The sequence below is a fragment of the Bufo bufo genome, chromosome 4 (assembly GCF_905171765.1).
Source record: "Bufo bufo chromosome 4, aBufBuf1.1, whole genome shotgun sequence".
Taxonomy (NCBI): Eukaryota; Metazoa; Chordata; class Amphibia; order Anura; family Bufonidae; genus Bufo; species Bufo bufo.
The window spans coordinates 249,930,900-249,945,479 of NC_053392.1; the positions used below are offsets into that span (position 1 = coordinate 249,930,900).

General features: G+C 48.3%; 1 protein-coding gene and 1 pseudogene across 4 annotated transcripts in view; both read right to left on the reverse strand.

Moving 5' to 3' along the window:
- The window catches only part of ARMC9 (armadillo repeat containing 9), a 154,196-nt gene that overhangs the window by 84,457 nt on the left and 55,159 nt on the right, over positions 1 to 14,580 (reverse strand). For 3 of the 4 annotated variants that reach the window (XM_040428451.1, XM_040428452.1, XM_040428454.1), the window contains one exon: positions 7,775 to 7,789. The exons of the other annotated variant lie outside the window; for it this stretch is intronic. In XM_040428451.1, the coding sequence (XP_040284385.1) occupies positions 7,775 to 7,789 (15 nt within the window). The remainder of the gene's footprint in view (positions 1 to 7,774; positions 7,790 to 14,580) is intronic. 4 annotated transcript variants of the gene reach the window in all.
- On the reverse strand, positions 12,496 to 12,604 carry LOC121000227 (annotated as a pseudogene).

The window sequence follows — 14,580 nt, forward strand, 5'->3', positions numbered from 1 at the left end:
TGTAAAGACAAAGCAGATTCAATGTATATCTTAGATGCACTGGATACATAAAGAAGGAAAATATGTATTCACAGTTGCACCCAGCATTGGTCAAAATCATACTTAATCTATGGATAGTATTTATATCCAGCAACTTACAGTGCAACAAAGTTTGGCGTTATTAATTAAAAAAACTTCTAGTCATTACATAATTGTACTTTTATGAAAGCCAAACAGCGTTCCAGGGCTAATGAGGTATGAAAATGTATAAAACGAATTTACAAATCTCTATAGATAACATAATTCCTAAAGGACAGCCCTATTGCTTGTATTGGACTTTTGTTCCCTATGTTTAATAATTTACTTATTAGGGACTGGTCTCATTACCCTTAGAGATGTAAGATTTCTTTGAGGGCTAGGCAGGTCATCACACCAGAAGGAAAGGAAGTTGACGCTTCACATACAAAAGGTAATAAAGGACGTAAGTTACGTTTGGAGGAATCACTGAACACACTAACGATCGGATCACTTGTAATGTCTCATATCACATGGTATGATGAAATGTCCCATACATGACCGTCTGAGATGTGGAAATCTATTCTGAGATAGGGTGTCCTGCAAGCCTGTTTTTGCTTTTTAATCTTTAAGGAGGCACATGAAACAAGAGGACAGAGCTTATTCTTTGTCTCTGACATCCTAGGAAAGAGGATCATGTGGCCGGACACTCATATCCTTTTTGCTTATGGAATGTACTGCCCCGCAGGCATCGGCCAGTGTACAGACAGACTTGCTGAAATGAGCAGAATCCCATCTGTGATGCAGGCATACAACATCCACATAACCTTCATGAAAATCCAGGATTGAGGATTCACTTAAATAAGAGAAATTATTTGAAGACCATGGGTGCCAAACAGACTACCCCTAAAATTACGCAACCGTGTTTTTTACAAAATACAAGTCTGACCTTTATAAACAGCTCAGATGAACAAAAACTTTTTCCTGCTCCTATTTTCTTTATAAAGTCTGTAACAATGGGCAAGGAGGAGGAGAAACAAGGTACAGTAGATGGGCAAACAAGTGAAAAATGGAATTAGTCAATCACAGAACGCAGCAAAAACTTTCGGCCATATGAAACACTGCACGTGGAATCATTTAAATAAATATATTTTTAGTAGTTGGTATCATTTCAGTTCAGTTAGGCTAGTACACATAAAATACTAATATCAGGCATAAAAACTTTCAAAAGGATATTTAAGCAATTTAGTCATGAATTTTCAGAGTAACTACAGAAGCCGTATCAGGTCTAAGATCTATTTAATAATGTATGAAATTTGTATTGTGTAATCTGGGGACAGATACTCTTTAAAAGGGGTTGTCTCAAAAAAAAAAAAAAAAATTCATTCCAGCAACTAAAGGGTTGTTAGTCCAATAAGCATATGACAATGTATCTTATTCCCTAATACAGTTTTTAAAGCCAACAAGGGTATTAAAAAAATGGCCAATAATGGGGTTTTCTCAGAAATAAAGAGGACCTTTCACGACAAAATTCAGTGCTGCTATAGTGGCAATCCACTCACTCTGGTGGGCCCAGCCACCGCTTTGCATACTTTCCTCAGTAGGGGATTTGCGTGTGTACCCTTTCCGCCTATTAATGGGTCAGCACACACTCTAATCTTCACCAGTCAATGTCTGGTCACCCAGGAGTACTTAAGGTATCTTCCCTGTGGGAGGGTGCTTAACCAATAGGCTGCAGCCTATAGTTTCCTGCAAAGGCGTGCTGCTGTACGCTTGACTGCCTGTGAATTGATGTCACAGCGCGGTGTGGGTTGATCACTCCACACCAACCACAGGAGGGAAGGGAAAAGGTACTAGGCCTGGAAACTAGGGAAAGGGGAAAAGGTCACCCCCTAGTGAATCCCTAAACCGAGCCCTGACTACTATAAGTATGAACAGACCTTGATGGTAGAAATGTTCATACGCTGGAACCTAGGGCCCTATCTGACCCTAAAGGGCCCTGGAAATAGTGTCAGAACAAGAGATGACCTGTTCCTTCCCAGCTGAAGGAACAGGAGACTCCCTCAGGCCTAATATCAAAAGGTAGGGGGAAAACCACAAACAAGAAATAGGGAAAAGACACTTAACTCCGAAGAATACAGACGAGCAGGAACTCAAAGGAGAACAAGACACCGGCTCTTTACAACCTGAAAGGAGCCATCATCCGCATAGCATGATGGGTGAGGCCAGACTAAATAGAGGAGTTAGAATGACCACTTAAGCTACACCTGAGACCAGAGGTGTGGTCATACCTAGCAACAACAAAAGAAAAAAGTGAAACCAGAGGGGCTGTCAGATCACATCACATTTAGCCAGTCTCTTAGATCTTCTGACCCCTGTCACAGGAGGGACCGTGACAATCGACTTCTGCTTGTTTCCTGGATTTTCACCCTGACCTGAGCTCTGCCTGATATCCATTTTGACCCTGAGCTGACAGCCTTGACCTTGTATCGGATCGCACAAACTCTGTCTGCCCTGACCATGGATGTGCTTGGCACCAGTATCTCTTGACCCCGGTGGGTCAGCAGTCACTTGAATAGAAACTACTCAAAAGGTAGTGGCCTGGTGGTTACCCCGACAGATCCCTGAATAGGGGTTAAAAGGTGAATACAGAGGGGGGCACTTAGAGAACACCTTTAGGACAAGCCCCAAGCCCTAACTTGCAGATAGATCATCAATATATAAGTCCCAAAAAAGGACATCTGGGAGGAGCCTTGTGAGCTACTATTTCACATCCAGCTGCTCTCAGCAAATCTGCATTGTTGGGAGTGTTTGTAGTAATGCTGCTTGACTGAAGGAAACTCAACTACTGCTGAAACGGTCATTATGAGAGCTCTCTGATTGTGAGAGCTTCATAGGGGAAAATATTGACACAAACTGGTTTAACCCTTTAAAGGGAGTCTGTCACCACATTTGAGCATATTAGACTGATCAAATAGCATTATATGTGCCACCCAGAACTTAAAAACGGTACCTTTGTTGTATCTAATGGAGTTTTTTTTCAGCCAAAAATGAACTTTTAAGATTCTGTAAATGCGCCCTCCCAAGTGCCCAGGGCGGCGTCTCAATCGTCCGAGCCCCAGGCAGCACCTCCTCAACGGCTCATAACCCCGCCCTCCGTGTGTGTCTCTGCCCGCCCGTTTACTCTCCTCCTCTCTCCTTTTCCACTGCGCTGAATTCGTAGCGCAGTGGAAAAGGAGAGAGGAGGAGAGTAAACGGGCGGGCAGAGGCACACGGAGGGCGGGGTTATGAGCCATAGAGGAGGTGCTGCCTGGGGCTCGGATGATTGAGACGCCGCCCTGGGCACTTGAGAGGGCGCATTTCCAGAATCTTAAAAGTTCATTTTTGGCTGAAAAAAAACTCCATTAGATACAACAAAGGTACCGTTTTTAAGTTCTGGGTGGCACATATAACGCTATTTGATCAGTCTAATATGCTCAAATGTGGTGACAGACTCCTTTTAAGAGACCGCTGACTTTCCAGGGTCTGAATCACTCTTGCTCTACTGTTCATAATAAGGCCTAGACAGCGTAGTCACAAATATGTTCTCTGAAGTTCAACAAAGTTTCTGTCACGGCTGTGTCATGGTCTTGTTGCTATGCGCCATGACACGTTTGCCGTACTTGCTGGTTGCCAGCGGCAATGTGTCATTTATGCAGCATGTGTGTGCACTGCCCCTTATTTCCTGGTTCCTTCCCTGTCTGGTGCTGGACGGATTAACTACCTGGCTGGGTGTGGCCACTTGGTTTATTTTGCCTGTGGCCTGTAGACTGGAGTCAGTTGTCCTCCAGCCTTTGTTGGTGCTGGAGCTTTGCTCCTGACCGGCTTTTTCCATCTGCCCAGTGCTTGAGGGCCACCTTGTGGAACATCAATGTCATCCCGGTGTCACCTTTCCTTTACTACCTTATTTTATGTGTGGTGTTGTTAGTATGGGTTGGTGTTATATGTCTGGTCGTCATTACATGTCTGGTGGGGTTTGTTGTCCAGCATGTTTGCTAGATATTTCCATGTCTATCGGTGTGGCCTCCGGAAACGGGTGTCTGGGTTCTCCAGAGGGGGAACCACAAGTCAGTGTGCAGCTCTGCCAGGGGCCGCCATGCATCCTGTCTGCATGGGGGTTCGGTCGTCGCTGTTGCCGCAGCAGGTAAGTGCGTGTGGTTTCTGGGCTCTTACCTGCAGATTCAGTAGCTGTTCACTGCCTGTCCCTTTCCTTGCAGCTAGGCCGGTGGAGACTCCTGTTCATCCGTGTCTGGGATGAACAGGTTGTCTCAGCCCTTTCTCTGTTTGAGGGATTATCAGGGCGACTCAGGGTCCTAGGTTCCTGGGTATGAGCCGTACTACCATCCAGGTCCTCTCATACGGTTAGCATTCAGGGCAAGGATTAGGGAAACATAGGAGATGACTTGCTCCCTTATCCCGATCCCTGGCCTAGTTGCTCCCTGCTTTCCCCACGGTATACGGTGGGGCGTTTCCCCCACTCCCCATCGTGACGGGTTCATAGGCGAAGCTAAAAACTCCTATGGATGTTGTAAATTTTTTATGATAGAATTCATACAACTAGATCATTGCACAACATGCCTTACATGAAGTGCATATTTGACATACTTACTCAGCATATATAAATACACTGAACAAAAATATAAACTCAACTCTTTCGGTTTTGCTCCCATTTTTCATGAGCTGAACTCAAAGCTCTGAAACATTTTCTACATACACAAAAGACCCATTACTCTCAAAATATTGTTCACAAATCTGTCTAAATCTGTGTTAGTGAGCACTTCTCCTTTGCCAAGATAATCCATCCCACCTCACAGGTGTGGCATATCAAGGTGCTGATTAGACAGTATGAATATTGCACAGGTGTGCCTTAGATTTCCCACAATAAAAGACCACTCTAAAATGTGCACAGTTTTGCCAAAGTGGGGGGATGGGGGTGTCAGAAAACCAGTCCGTATCTGGTGTGGCCACCATTTGCCTCACGCAGTGCAACACATCTCCGTCGCATAGAGTTGATCAGGATGTTGATTGTGGCTTGTGGAATGTTGGTCCACTCCTCTTCAATAGCTATGCGAAGTTGCAGAATATTGGCAGGAACTGGAACATGCTGTCGCATAGGGGTGGGCGATATGCGATATAAATTTGTGCCACGATATGGATTTTGTGCATATCGCAGGACCGCGATATGATCGCTCTCTCGGCACAGTCCCTCCCTCCCCACTGTGTGCGGCTGCCGCTGACCACCAATGAGAACAGAGTAGGAGGAGGAGGGGAGGGACTGTGGCAACTGCGCCACCAATGAATGTGCCGGCCATATCCCGGCCCCTATGACTGCACGCTGCGATCCGCCGCAATTAACCCTTCAGTTGAGGGGTTAATCGCGCGGATCACAGCGTCCTGTCAGAGGTCGGGTGCCGGGAATGTTCTTCAGTCTCTGCATTGGTGGCAGTGGGCAGTTCCGATCGGAGTCCCAGCAGTGTAATGCTGGGGCTCCGATCGGTTACCATGGCAGCCAGGAGTCACGCTACTGAAGTCCTGGCTGCCATGGTATGTTAGTGAGCAGCATTATACTCACATGCGCCGTGGCCGCCGGTCGCTCCTTCTGTCTGTGCGGCGCATTGCTAATGCTTATAGCATTAGCAATGCGCCGCACAGACCTATGAGAAGAAGGAGCGCCCGGCGGCCACGACTCACGCGAGTATAATGTTGCTCACTAACATACCATGGCAGCCAGGACTTCAGTAGCGCCCGTTTAAACACCCCCCCCTCCCCAAATATAGAAAACAATATATCGCGATATATATCGCATATCGCACATGCTTAAAATTATATCGCAATATAGATTTTAGGCCATATCGCCCACCCCTACTGTCGTATACGCCGATTCAGAGCATCCCAAACATGCTCAATGGGTGACAGGTCCAGTGAGTATGCTGGCCATGCAAGAACTGGTATGTTTTCAGCTTCCCAGAATTGTGTACAGATCCTTGCAATATGGGGCCTTGCATTATCATGCTGCAACATGAGGTGATGGTCATGAATGAATGGCACAACAAGGGGCCTCAGGATCTCGTCATGGTATCTCTGTGCATTCAAAATGCCATCAATAAAATGCACCTGTGTTCGTTGTCCATAACATACGCCTGCCCATACCATAACCCCACCGCCACCATGGGCCACTCAATCCACAACGTTGACGTCAGCAAACCGCACACCCACACAACGCCACACACGCTGTCTGCCATTTGCCCTGAACAGTAAAAACCGGGACTCATCCATGAAGAGAACACCTCTCCAACGTGCCAGACGCCATCGAATGTGAGCATTTGCCCACTCAAGTCGGTTACGACGACGAACTGCAGTCAGGTCCAGACCCCGATGAGGACGACGAGCATGCAGATGAGCTTCCCTAAGACGGTTTCTGACAGTTTGTGCAGAACTTCTTTGGTTATGCAAACCAATTGTTGCTGCAGCTGTCCGGGTGGCTGGTCTCAGACGATCATGGAGGTGAACATGCTGGATGTGGAGGTCCTGGGCGGGTGTGGTTACATGTGGTCTGCGGTTGTGAGGCCGGTTGGATGTACTGCCAAATTCTTCTGAAACGCCTTTGGAGACGGCTTATGGTAGCGAAATGAACATTCATTGCACAGGCAACAGCTCTGATAGACATTCCTGCAGTCAGCATGCCAATTGCACGCTCCCTCAAATGTTGCGACATCTGTGGCATTGTACTGTGTGATATTTTTGTTCAGTGTATATAAATCAATACTGAAAAATGTCAGTGAATTGAATTTCTTGCTTCTTATTAACTTATTCTGACACTGATCACCTACCAGCATAACTAACACTTACATAAGCCATGCACTGAGACATCAAAGTCTATTATTTTATCCATGTCACATTTATGCATACTTAGGTCATGTTCAGAAGTAATAAAAGGCAAGATAAAACACGGAACAGTTAGTGTTTATTTTTTTTTCTATTTGTTTCTTTTTTGAGGTCCCTTGCAAAAACTTTTAGCAATTTTTTTTTAACCTTCCAGTTTTGAAACGTAGGTGGAAAAGTGGATGTGGCTACATATGTTAATGAGTTCCGCTCCAGATTTATGAAGGGGACTTTTTTAGAAAGGTCCAAAAAAAAAGTCCCAAGTCACTCTTGTAGGATGTGGTGCAAAAAAATAGACTATCAGTTCTAGATAAAAGTGTTAGGTTTAAAGATGCGCCAAATTTAACAAACAATCTGTCGATTAATACATTTGGTGCAAAGTACTCCAACACAGATTCAAGGAAAACCGATATCAAATATTAGGGTAGGTTCACATCTCCGCCAAAGTTAATCCAGTAGTCTTTTCTGGCAGAGGAACAGACCACGGGACTCACCGTATCCAGCACAGTCAGATATCACTGAGGGGATCACTGTGTGGGATCCAACACCTTTCTGGCATAAGTGCATGTAGCCCAAAGGTGATCCTATTCAAAATGACCATGCTTTTAGCTATGACACTGCAGACACCCTTACTCCAGTGCACATGTACTCACTTTACTTCATCTTACCTATTTCATGATACTATGAATGACAGATGACTGTGTGAACATTACATTAATGAGCAGGAGGAGTAGAAGAAATTACTACTTCCACAATGTGGTCATGCCATCAAGGTTGCCTCATACACATATTGTGGCAGGAAGGTCAGGCAAGAGAGGTGGAGCAGGCATGTGAAGCAGAGAAAAAAATTACAACTTACATCCTCGTCATGATACTGGATGACACAGTGACGCCAAGCCATGAAATAAATAGAAGTCAGAAAGTAAACCTCATAGAACATATGCTGAACAAGAATAAATAGATAGCAAATTTTACATATACTGTATACAGCTGCATAGTGCTGATCAATTGCAACATCCACCATCGCCCACTGGGGTTGAGGTCCTCCATCCACTTCAAGGCTTCAACACATAGAACATAAAAACTTACCGATAACCAGATGACTGGAATCTTTACTACTGTTCTGTAGAGCTTTCTGTAAAGTCTTAAACAGGCTTTCTAGTATTTTTACATTGCTGGCCTACCCTCATGATTATTTTCAATGTTATCCGTTCCCGACATCCGCAGTACACGTAAGGCAGTTGTCGGGTCTTTAAAAATGGCTCAGCTTCTGATCAGGCACAATAGCCATAGAGTGCCTGCTGTTGTACACAGCAGACACTTGGTGGCTGCATCCGAGTGGTTCATTATCGGGAGTGCTGCATTCTGCACTGAACGGCTGCCCATGGCAAGATCGCTATGGAAGCCTTGGGCCTTCTGAAGGTTCTGAGGCCTGCCACTGAGATGTTCCTATCAAGTTCTGCCTATGGCAGGGCTTGGAAGGAACTTAGTGCTTCTTCCATACACTACAATGGTAAATCATTGCAGGATAAGACATTTTCAAGTCCACAGGGGGAATACAAATAAATGTAAGTTAAGGTAAAAAACGTTTTTAAAAACATAAAAAAAATCCATATAAAAATTCAACTGACAAAAGAAAAGCAAGATCATTAGTATCGCTGCATCCCAAAATGACTGTGTTATTTGAATATAAAAAAGTTTATCCTGTACAGAGAACAGCATAACAGGAAAAAAAAAATTCAAATTAGTTTCACCTCCCCAAAAAAATTGTCCAAAAAGTGATCAAAAAGTTATAAACATCCCAAAATGGTATCAATAAAAATACAGATCACCCTGCAAAAAAAATGAGCCCTCACACAGCCCCATAAATGTAAATATTTAAAAAGTTATGGGGGTCTGAGTATGGCGATCCAAACATGAAATGTATTTTTAAAATTTTCAATTTTTTATTAAACTTCTAAAACAAAAGAAAAAATTATAAAAATGTGTGTGTGTGTGTGTGTGTTTAAAGCTTTTTGCATAATAATTGCACGTCTAAAAAAAAAAACTAAAAACTTTTTCTCGTTGTTTCCATTGGGGGACACAGACCATGGGTATAGCTTAGAGGTATTAGTAGGGGGGACACTATGCAAATGAAGAGCTCCTCCTCCTCGGGCTATACCCCCCGTCTCCAGCAGGAGAAACTCAGGCGTTGCAAAAGCAGTAGGAGAAGGAGAAAGAATCCAATAATGGAAACCATCAAACCAAGGCCAAGAGGCCCAACCAACAACATAACAGAACCCCTCCTGCAACAAGCAGAATAGGCGGGAGCTGTGTCCCCCAATGGAAACAACGAGAAAAAGATTTTACAGGTGAGTTTCACAAAAAATCTCCTTTTCTCGTACATTCCATTGGGGGACACAGACCATGGGACGTCCTAAAGCAGTCCATGGGGTGGGAAAAAACATCAACACCACCAGTAAGAACGTCCAACTGTCAGACAGGAACCACAGCCTGCAAAACCTTGCGGCCCAAGACAGCATCAGCTGAGGCCAGCGAAAGTAACTGGTAAAACTTCGAAAAGGTATGCAAGGACGACTGAGTAGCCGCCTTACACAACTGAGACGCAGAGGCACGATTGCGTCTTGCCCAGGAAGCTCCCACAACCCTAGTGGAGTGAGCAGTAATCCGCGACGGGGGAACCATGCCACGATCGCGATAAGCCGCGGCGAAAGACGAGGGGATCCATCTCGCCACAGTGACCGTTGAGGCCGCCAGGCCCTTACAAGGCCCCTCTGGAATCACAAAGAGGGAGTCTGAACAACGAAAGGAGGCAGTAGCCTTCAGATACACCTTCAGGGCCCGGACCACATCCAGGGAACGTAAAGCGCGCTCCTTAGGATTTGCCGGAGAAGGGCAAAAGAAGGGCAGAACAAGATCCTCATTAAGATGGAAGGGCAAAAAGGATGGAACAGGACGGAGTACCACTTTATCCTGATGAAAAACCAGAAAGGCTCCTGGCAGGAAAGAGCGGCCAGCTCCGATACTCGCCTAATGGAAGATATGGCCACAAGGAAGACCACCTTCCAGGTAAGAAGAGTCAGGGAGACCTCCCTCAAAGGCTCGAAGGGAGCTGCCTGGAGATCACGGAGGACCAACTTGAGATCCCCTGGAGGCAAAGGGGGGACGGACGGAGGGCCCGAAGGTACCACCCCCTGCAGACAGGTCTTCACAGGACCCAGGAGAGCGAGAGATCCCAGAAAAAAAGACTAAGGCCGAAACTTGGCCCTTCAGGGAGCTCAGGAACAGACCCAGCTCAAGAACGGACTGAAGAAAAGAAAGAATGGAAAAACGAAGGGGAGGGAACCCCGAATTCTCACAAACAGCAGGAAGGCCTTCCAGGTACTGGTAGTAAATCCTGGAGGAAGCCGACTTCCTTGCCCTGAACCTGGTCCTAACCACAGAATCCGAAAACCCCCTCTTTTTCAGGATGGAGGTTTCAACAGCGACGCCGTTAAACTAAGAGACCGTACATTTCGGTGGAAGAGCGGTCCTTGAGACAGGAGATCTTCTCTGTCAGGAAGAGGCCATGGGGCGTCTGGCGCAGAACCCGCGGTAGTGAATGGAGGGAAGGAAGTGGAGGGAAGACAGAGGAGGCTAAAGTCCTTCCACGGAGACACCAGCGCATCCACCCAGTGCGCCTTCGGGTCCCGATAGCGAGCCAGGAACACCGGAACCAGGACGTTGAGCCTGGACGCCATCAAGTCCACGTCCGGACAGCCCAACCAGTGACAGACGTCTTCGAATTCATCTGGATGTAGAGACCACTCGCCTGGATCTACTTTGCTGCGGCTTACGAAGTCCGCTGCCCAGTTGTCAACTCCCAGGATGTACACCGCAGACAACATCGGAACGTGAGTTCTGCCCACTGCAGGGTCCTCTTCACTTCCTGCAACACCGCCCGACTGTGGTCCCACTTTCTGACTGAATCCGCACCGGACGGCCGGCCAGGAGAGTAGACCAATGGGAGAGGGAGTGAAAAATCGCTCTCAGCTCTAGGATGTTGATCGGGAGTCGAGCCTCCGCCGCCTACCAACCCCCTGGACCGCGAGGGACCGGAGAACGCCGCCCCAACCCAGGAGACTGGCAGCGGCGGAGACGAATGTCTCAGAGACCGGGAGAAGGATCTCCCCGACGTCAGATTCGGAAGGGGCAGCCACCGAGGAAGAGATGCCCGAACCCGCAGAGACAGGCGGACTCGAGAGTCCAGACACCGAGAGGTCTTGTCCCAGAGGTAAAGGATCTCTCGTTGAAGCGAACGGGTGAGAAATTGGGCATATGGCACGGCCTCGAAGGAGGCCACCCTAAGACCCAGGGCCCATATGCACTCCCGAATAGAGAGGCACGGGAGCGCAGCAGGTGCGACACCGCCCCCTGGATCTGGGAGGACCTGGAGTCTGGAAGATACACCTTGGCAGCCGAGGTATTCAGAACCATACCCAGAAAGGAAGAGATGACTTTGGGACCTCCCCAAAGTTGACCAGCCAACCAAATCGTTCCAGAGTCCGAACGGTGATCCGGACGCTGTCCTCGGCCTGCGGAAGCGAGGGGGCCTTTATCAGAAAGTCGTCCAGATAAGGCAGCAAAATAATGCCCCTGGAGCGAAGAAGCGCCATGAGCGGTGCAAGGATCTTGGTAAAGACCCGAGGGGCGGTTGCTAACCAGAAGGGAAGAGCGACAAACTGATAGATCTGGTTGCTAATGGCGAAGCGTTGCTGACTTTCTGCGATAGGGACGTGCAGATAGGCGTTCTAACTCCGCACCCGCAGAAGCTTGTCGAGTAGCTTCAGATCCAGGATCGGCCGCACCGATCCATCCTTCTGTGGACCACGAACAGGTTTGAATAAAAAACCTGTGCCTTGTTCTTCTGGGGGAACTGGCAATAACCCCCCCCCCCCTTCCCAGTCCAGAAGGGAAGAGACAGCCCTCAAAAGGCCTGAGGCACGGGCCGGCTCCCCTGGAACGCGTGAAGGGAAAAAACGTTCCGGTGGTCCGGACGCGAATTCTATCTTGTATCCCGACGATACAACTTCTAGCGCCCAGGTGACCTGAACAGGAGCCCTCCAGACCTGCTGAAAGGCGAGTAGGCGCCCCGTCCCTTCATGCGGAAGCCTGCTGGGAGCACCAGGACGGGCTGACTGCACCCTCTGGTGTCCGGAAGGCTGGGGCTCAAGGAGGGCTTCTTGCGGTAGTCCCGAGACCCCCCAGAGAGGAAGCAGACGACGCCCTGCAAAGGACTGGTACCGGGAACCAGAAGCCCTGGACCGAAAGGAGCCATGGCTCTGGGCTGGGGAAGATGTGTACTCTTGCCTCCTGACGCAGCAGAGATGAATTCGTCCAGCTGAACCCCAAAAGGTCTGGACCCTTCAAAAAAGAAGGTGAACAAGGGAACGCTTAGAAGCAGCGGCAGCGTTCCATACCGTCAACCAGACCTCTCTGCACTGAATGACCGAGAGGGCAGAGATGCGGGCAAAGAGGGAACTCAAGTCCATGGAAGCCTCACATAGGAAGATGGAAGCCTGAGACATTTGGAGAGATCAAGTCCTACATCACCTGGTATTCCCCGGCGGTTTCCCATCCAAGTACAAACCAGGCCCGACCCTGCTTAGCTTCCGAGATCGGCCGTGTTCAGGGTGGTGTGGCCGTAGGCCCAGCGTGTCGGCAGACGAAACTTGTTCCGCCATTTCTTGGTGGTGGCGCTGTAACCACACTGAAATGGAGTCATCCGAGGAGGAATACTGCCGCCCATACTGCCTCTTAGTGGATAGGCATCCTCTGTGAGAATCACTGAGAGGAGATGGAGTGGGGGGCGCCACAGAATTGGTAGCCGCCCCACCCTCCATAAAGGACGTGGCCGCCTTGGCTACTAAGGCCAGATCCGGGGCCGCCCTGGGCATGTCGGAAGCCCAGATGGGTACCGCTGTCTCCACAGAGAGGCACGATTGCGTCATGCAGAGGGGGGACTGGGCTGAGCAAGAGAAGTAGGAGATCCTGTCCAGGGGCAGGGCACAAGACACAGGCGACAGAAAAAAGGCTGAAGGCACACCTGACAGGACCCCGGTGGGGCCTGAGAAATGGCTATGGCAGACTAAGGGGAGACCCGAGAGACCTCCCTCATCTTTTTAAAGTCTTTATCTCTACACCTGTTTTAGCTTAGCAGCAAGGTCTGACAAAGTCCATCTGTATCTGCCACAGGCCAGGAGTGGATTAGGCATAATGGCTGACAAATAAGAATTAGAAAATCTCCTACCAGTTGTCTGAAATGTCCCATCACTCAGGCAACAGAAGAGAGGACCTCCAGCGGAGATGAGCAGGGGAAGTCACGCGAGAGTTCGGAAACTGCACGGCCGTACACAGCGAGGAGGAAGCGCCAGAGCGGAACCGAGGCTCCGCCCCCCCGGTCGCGTCAAAATGGCGCGAAAAGAGCACGCGCACGCTGTATGAAAAAATGGACCCACCAGGGCCCGATCCGCACAGCACAGATAATGTCCCTGGGGTGTGGGGAGGAAAGCACCGCCGGTGGCTGCCGCGCCGAACTCTGTGGTGCGTCCCCTGCAAGGAAAGGAGCGATGCCGGCAAGTGCCGAGCCTTAAAGGCAGGCAATATGTGCCCCTAATAAAGAGCCCCCAGAAGGACTCCTATCTCTGCAGCTCACCCAGGCAGCCACAGGAGTAATGAGGATGGAGAGAGGGAGGAAGGAGGGGGAGGGGGATGGCAGGGATGCAGGCAATACTTATCTGCTTCTGCAGTCTTCTCCCTCGACTCCAGGACCAGCAGGGATGCACCTCTTCAGACTTGCCCAGGAGTGCAGTGCTCTGGTGGAGGGTGGCAGCAGGTGACCCAGTGGCTGGTGGGATGCCGGAGCTGACAGGTCGAGCCCGGATCCACTTGTCTTCTTTGGGGGCAATGGAGGCAGCGTCCCAAAGACGGCGGCGGGCACTCCACGGGGGACCAGGAAAGCGCTATGCTGACCTGTGTCCCCATCTAGAAAGAAAATAACAAACCGGAGTAGAGATAGTGATCGTGTGAACCTCCTTCACCGGACACTAAGCAAAGACTGAGTTCCTCCTGGTGGAGTCGGGGGGTATAGCCCGAGGAGGAGGAGCTCTTTTGTATTTGCATAGTGTCCCTCCTACTAATACTTCTAAGCTATACCCATGGTCTGTGTCCCCCAATGGAATGTACGAGAAACAACAGTTTTTTTAGTCGCTGCATTCCAAGAGCTATATCATATTCAATTTTGCGCCGATGTGACAACATATGGGCTTGTATTTTGCAGGACAAGATGTAGTTTTCATTGGTACCATTTTGGGGTACATGAAACTTTGAATGACATTTTTCTTTTGAGATAAGAAGAATAAAAATCTGTTATTTTTGTGTTTTTATATGTTGCTCACAGGGCAGATAGAACGGTGTTACATCAGGAAGAACTGAAATTTGCTGCAAGTATACAATATATGATTCATACTTGCATACACTACAATGCCACTGCCCATAACGTAATATCATTTAATTTAACCCATGTATTGCTCTGTGGTACAAAGTAGGGTCTTTGTTTTTTCTAGTAAAAAGAGAAAAAAGGTCCAGCTCGGTTAAAATGTTACCTCTATTTTTCAGTGCAGATAA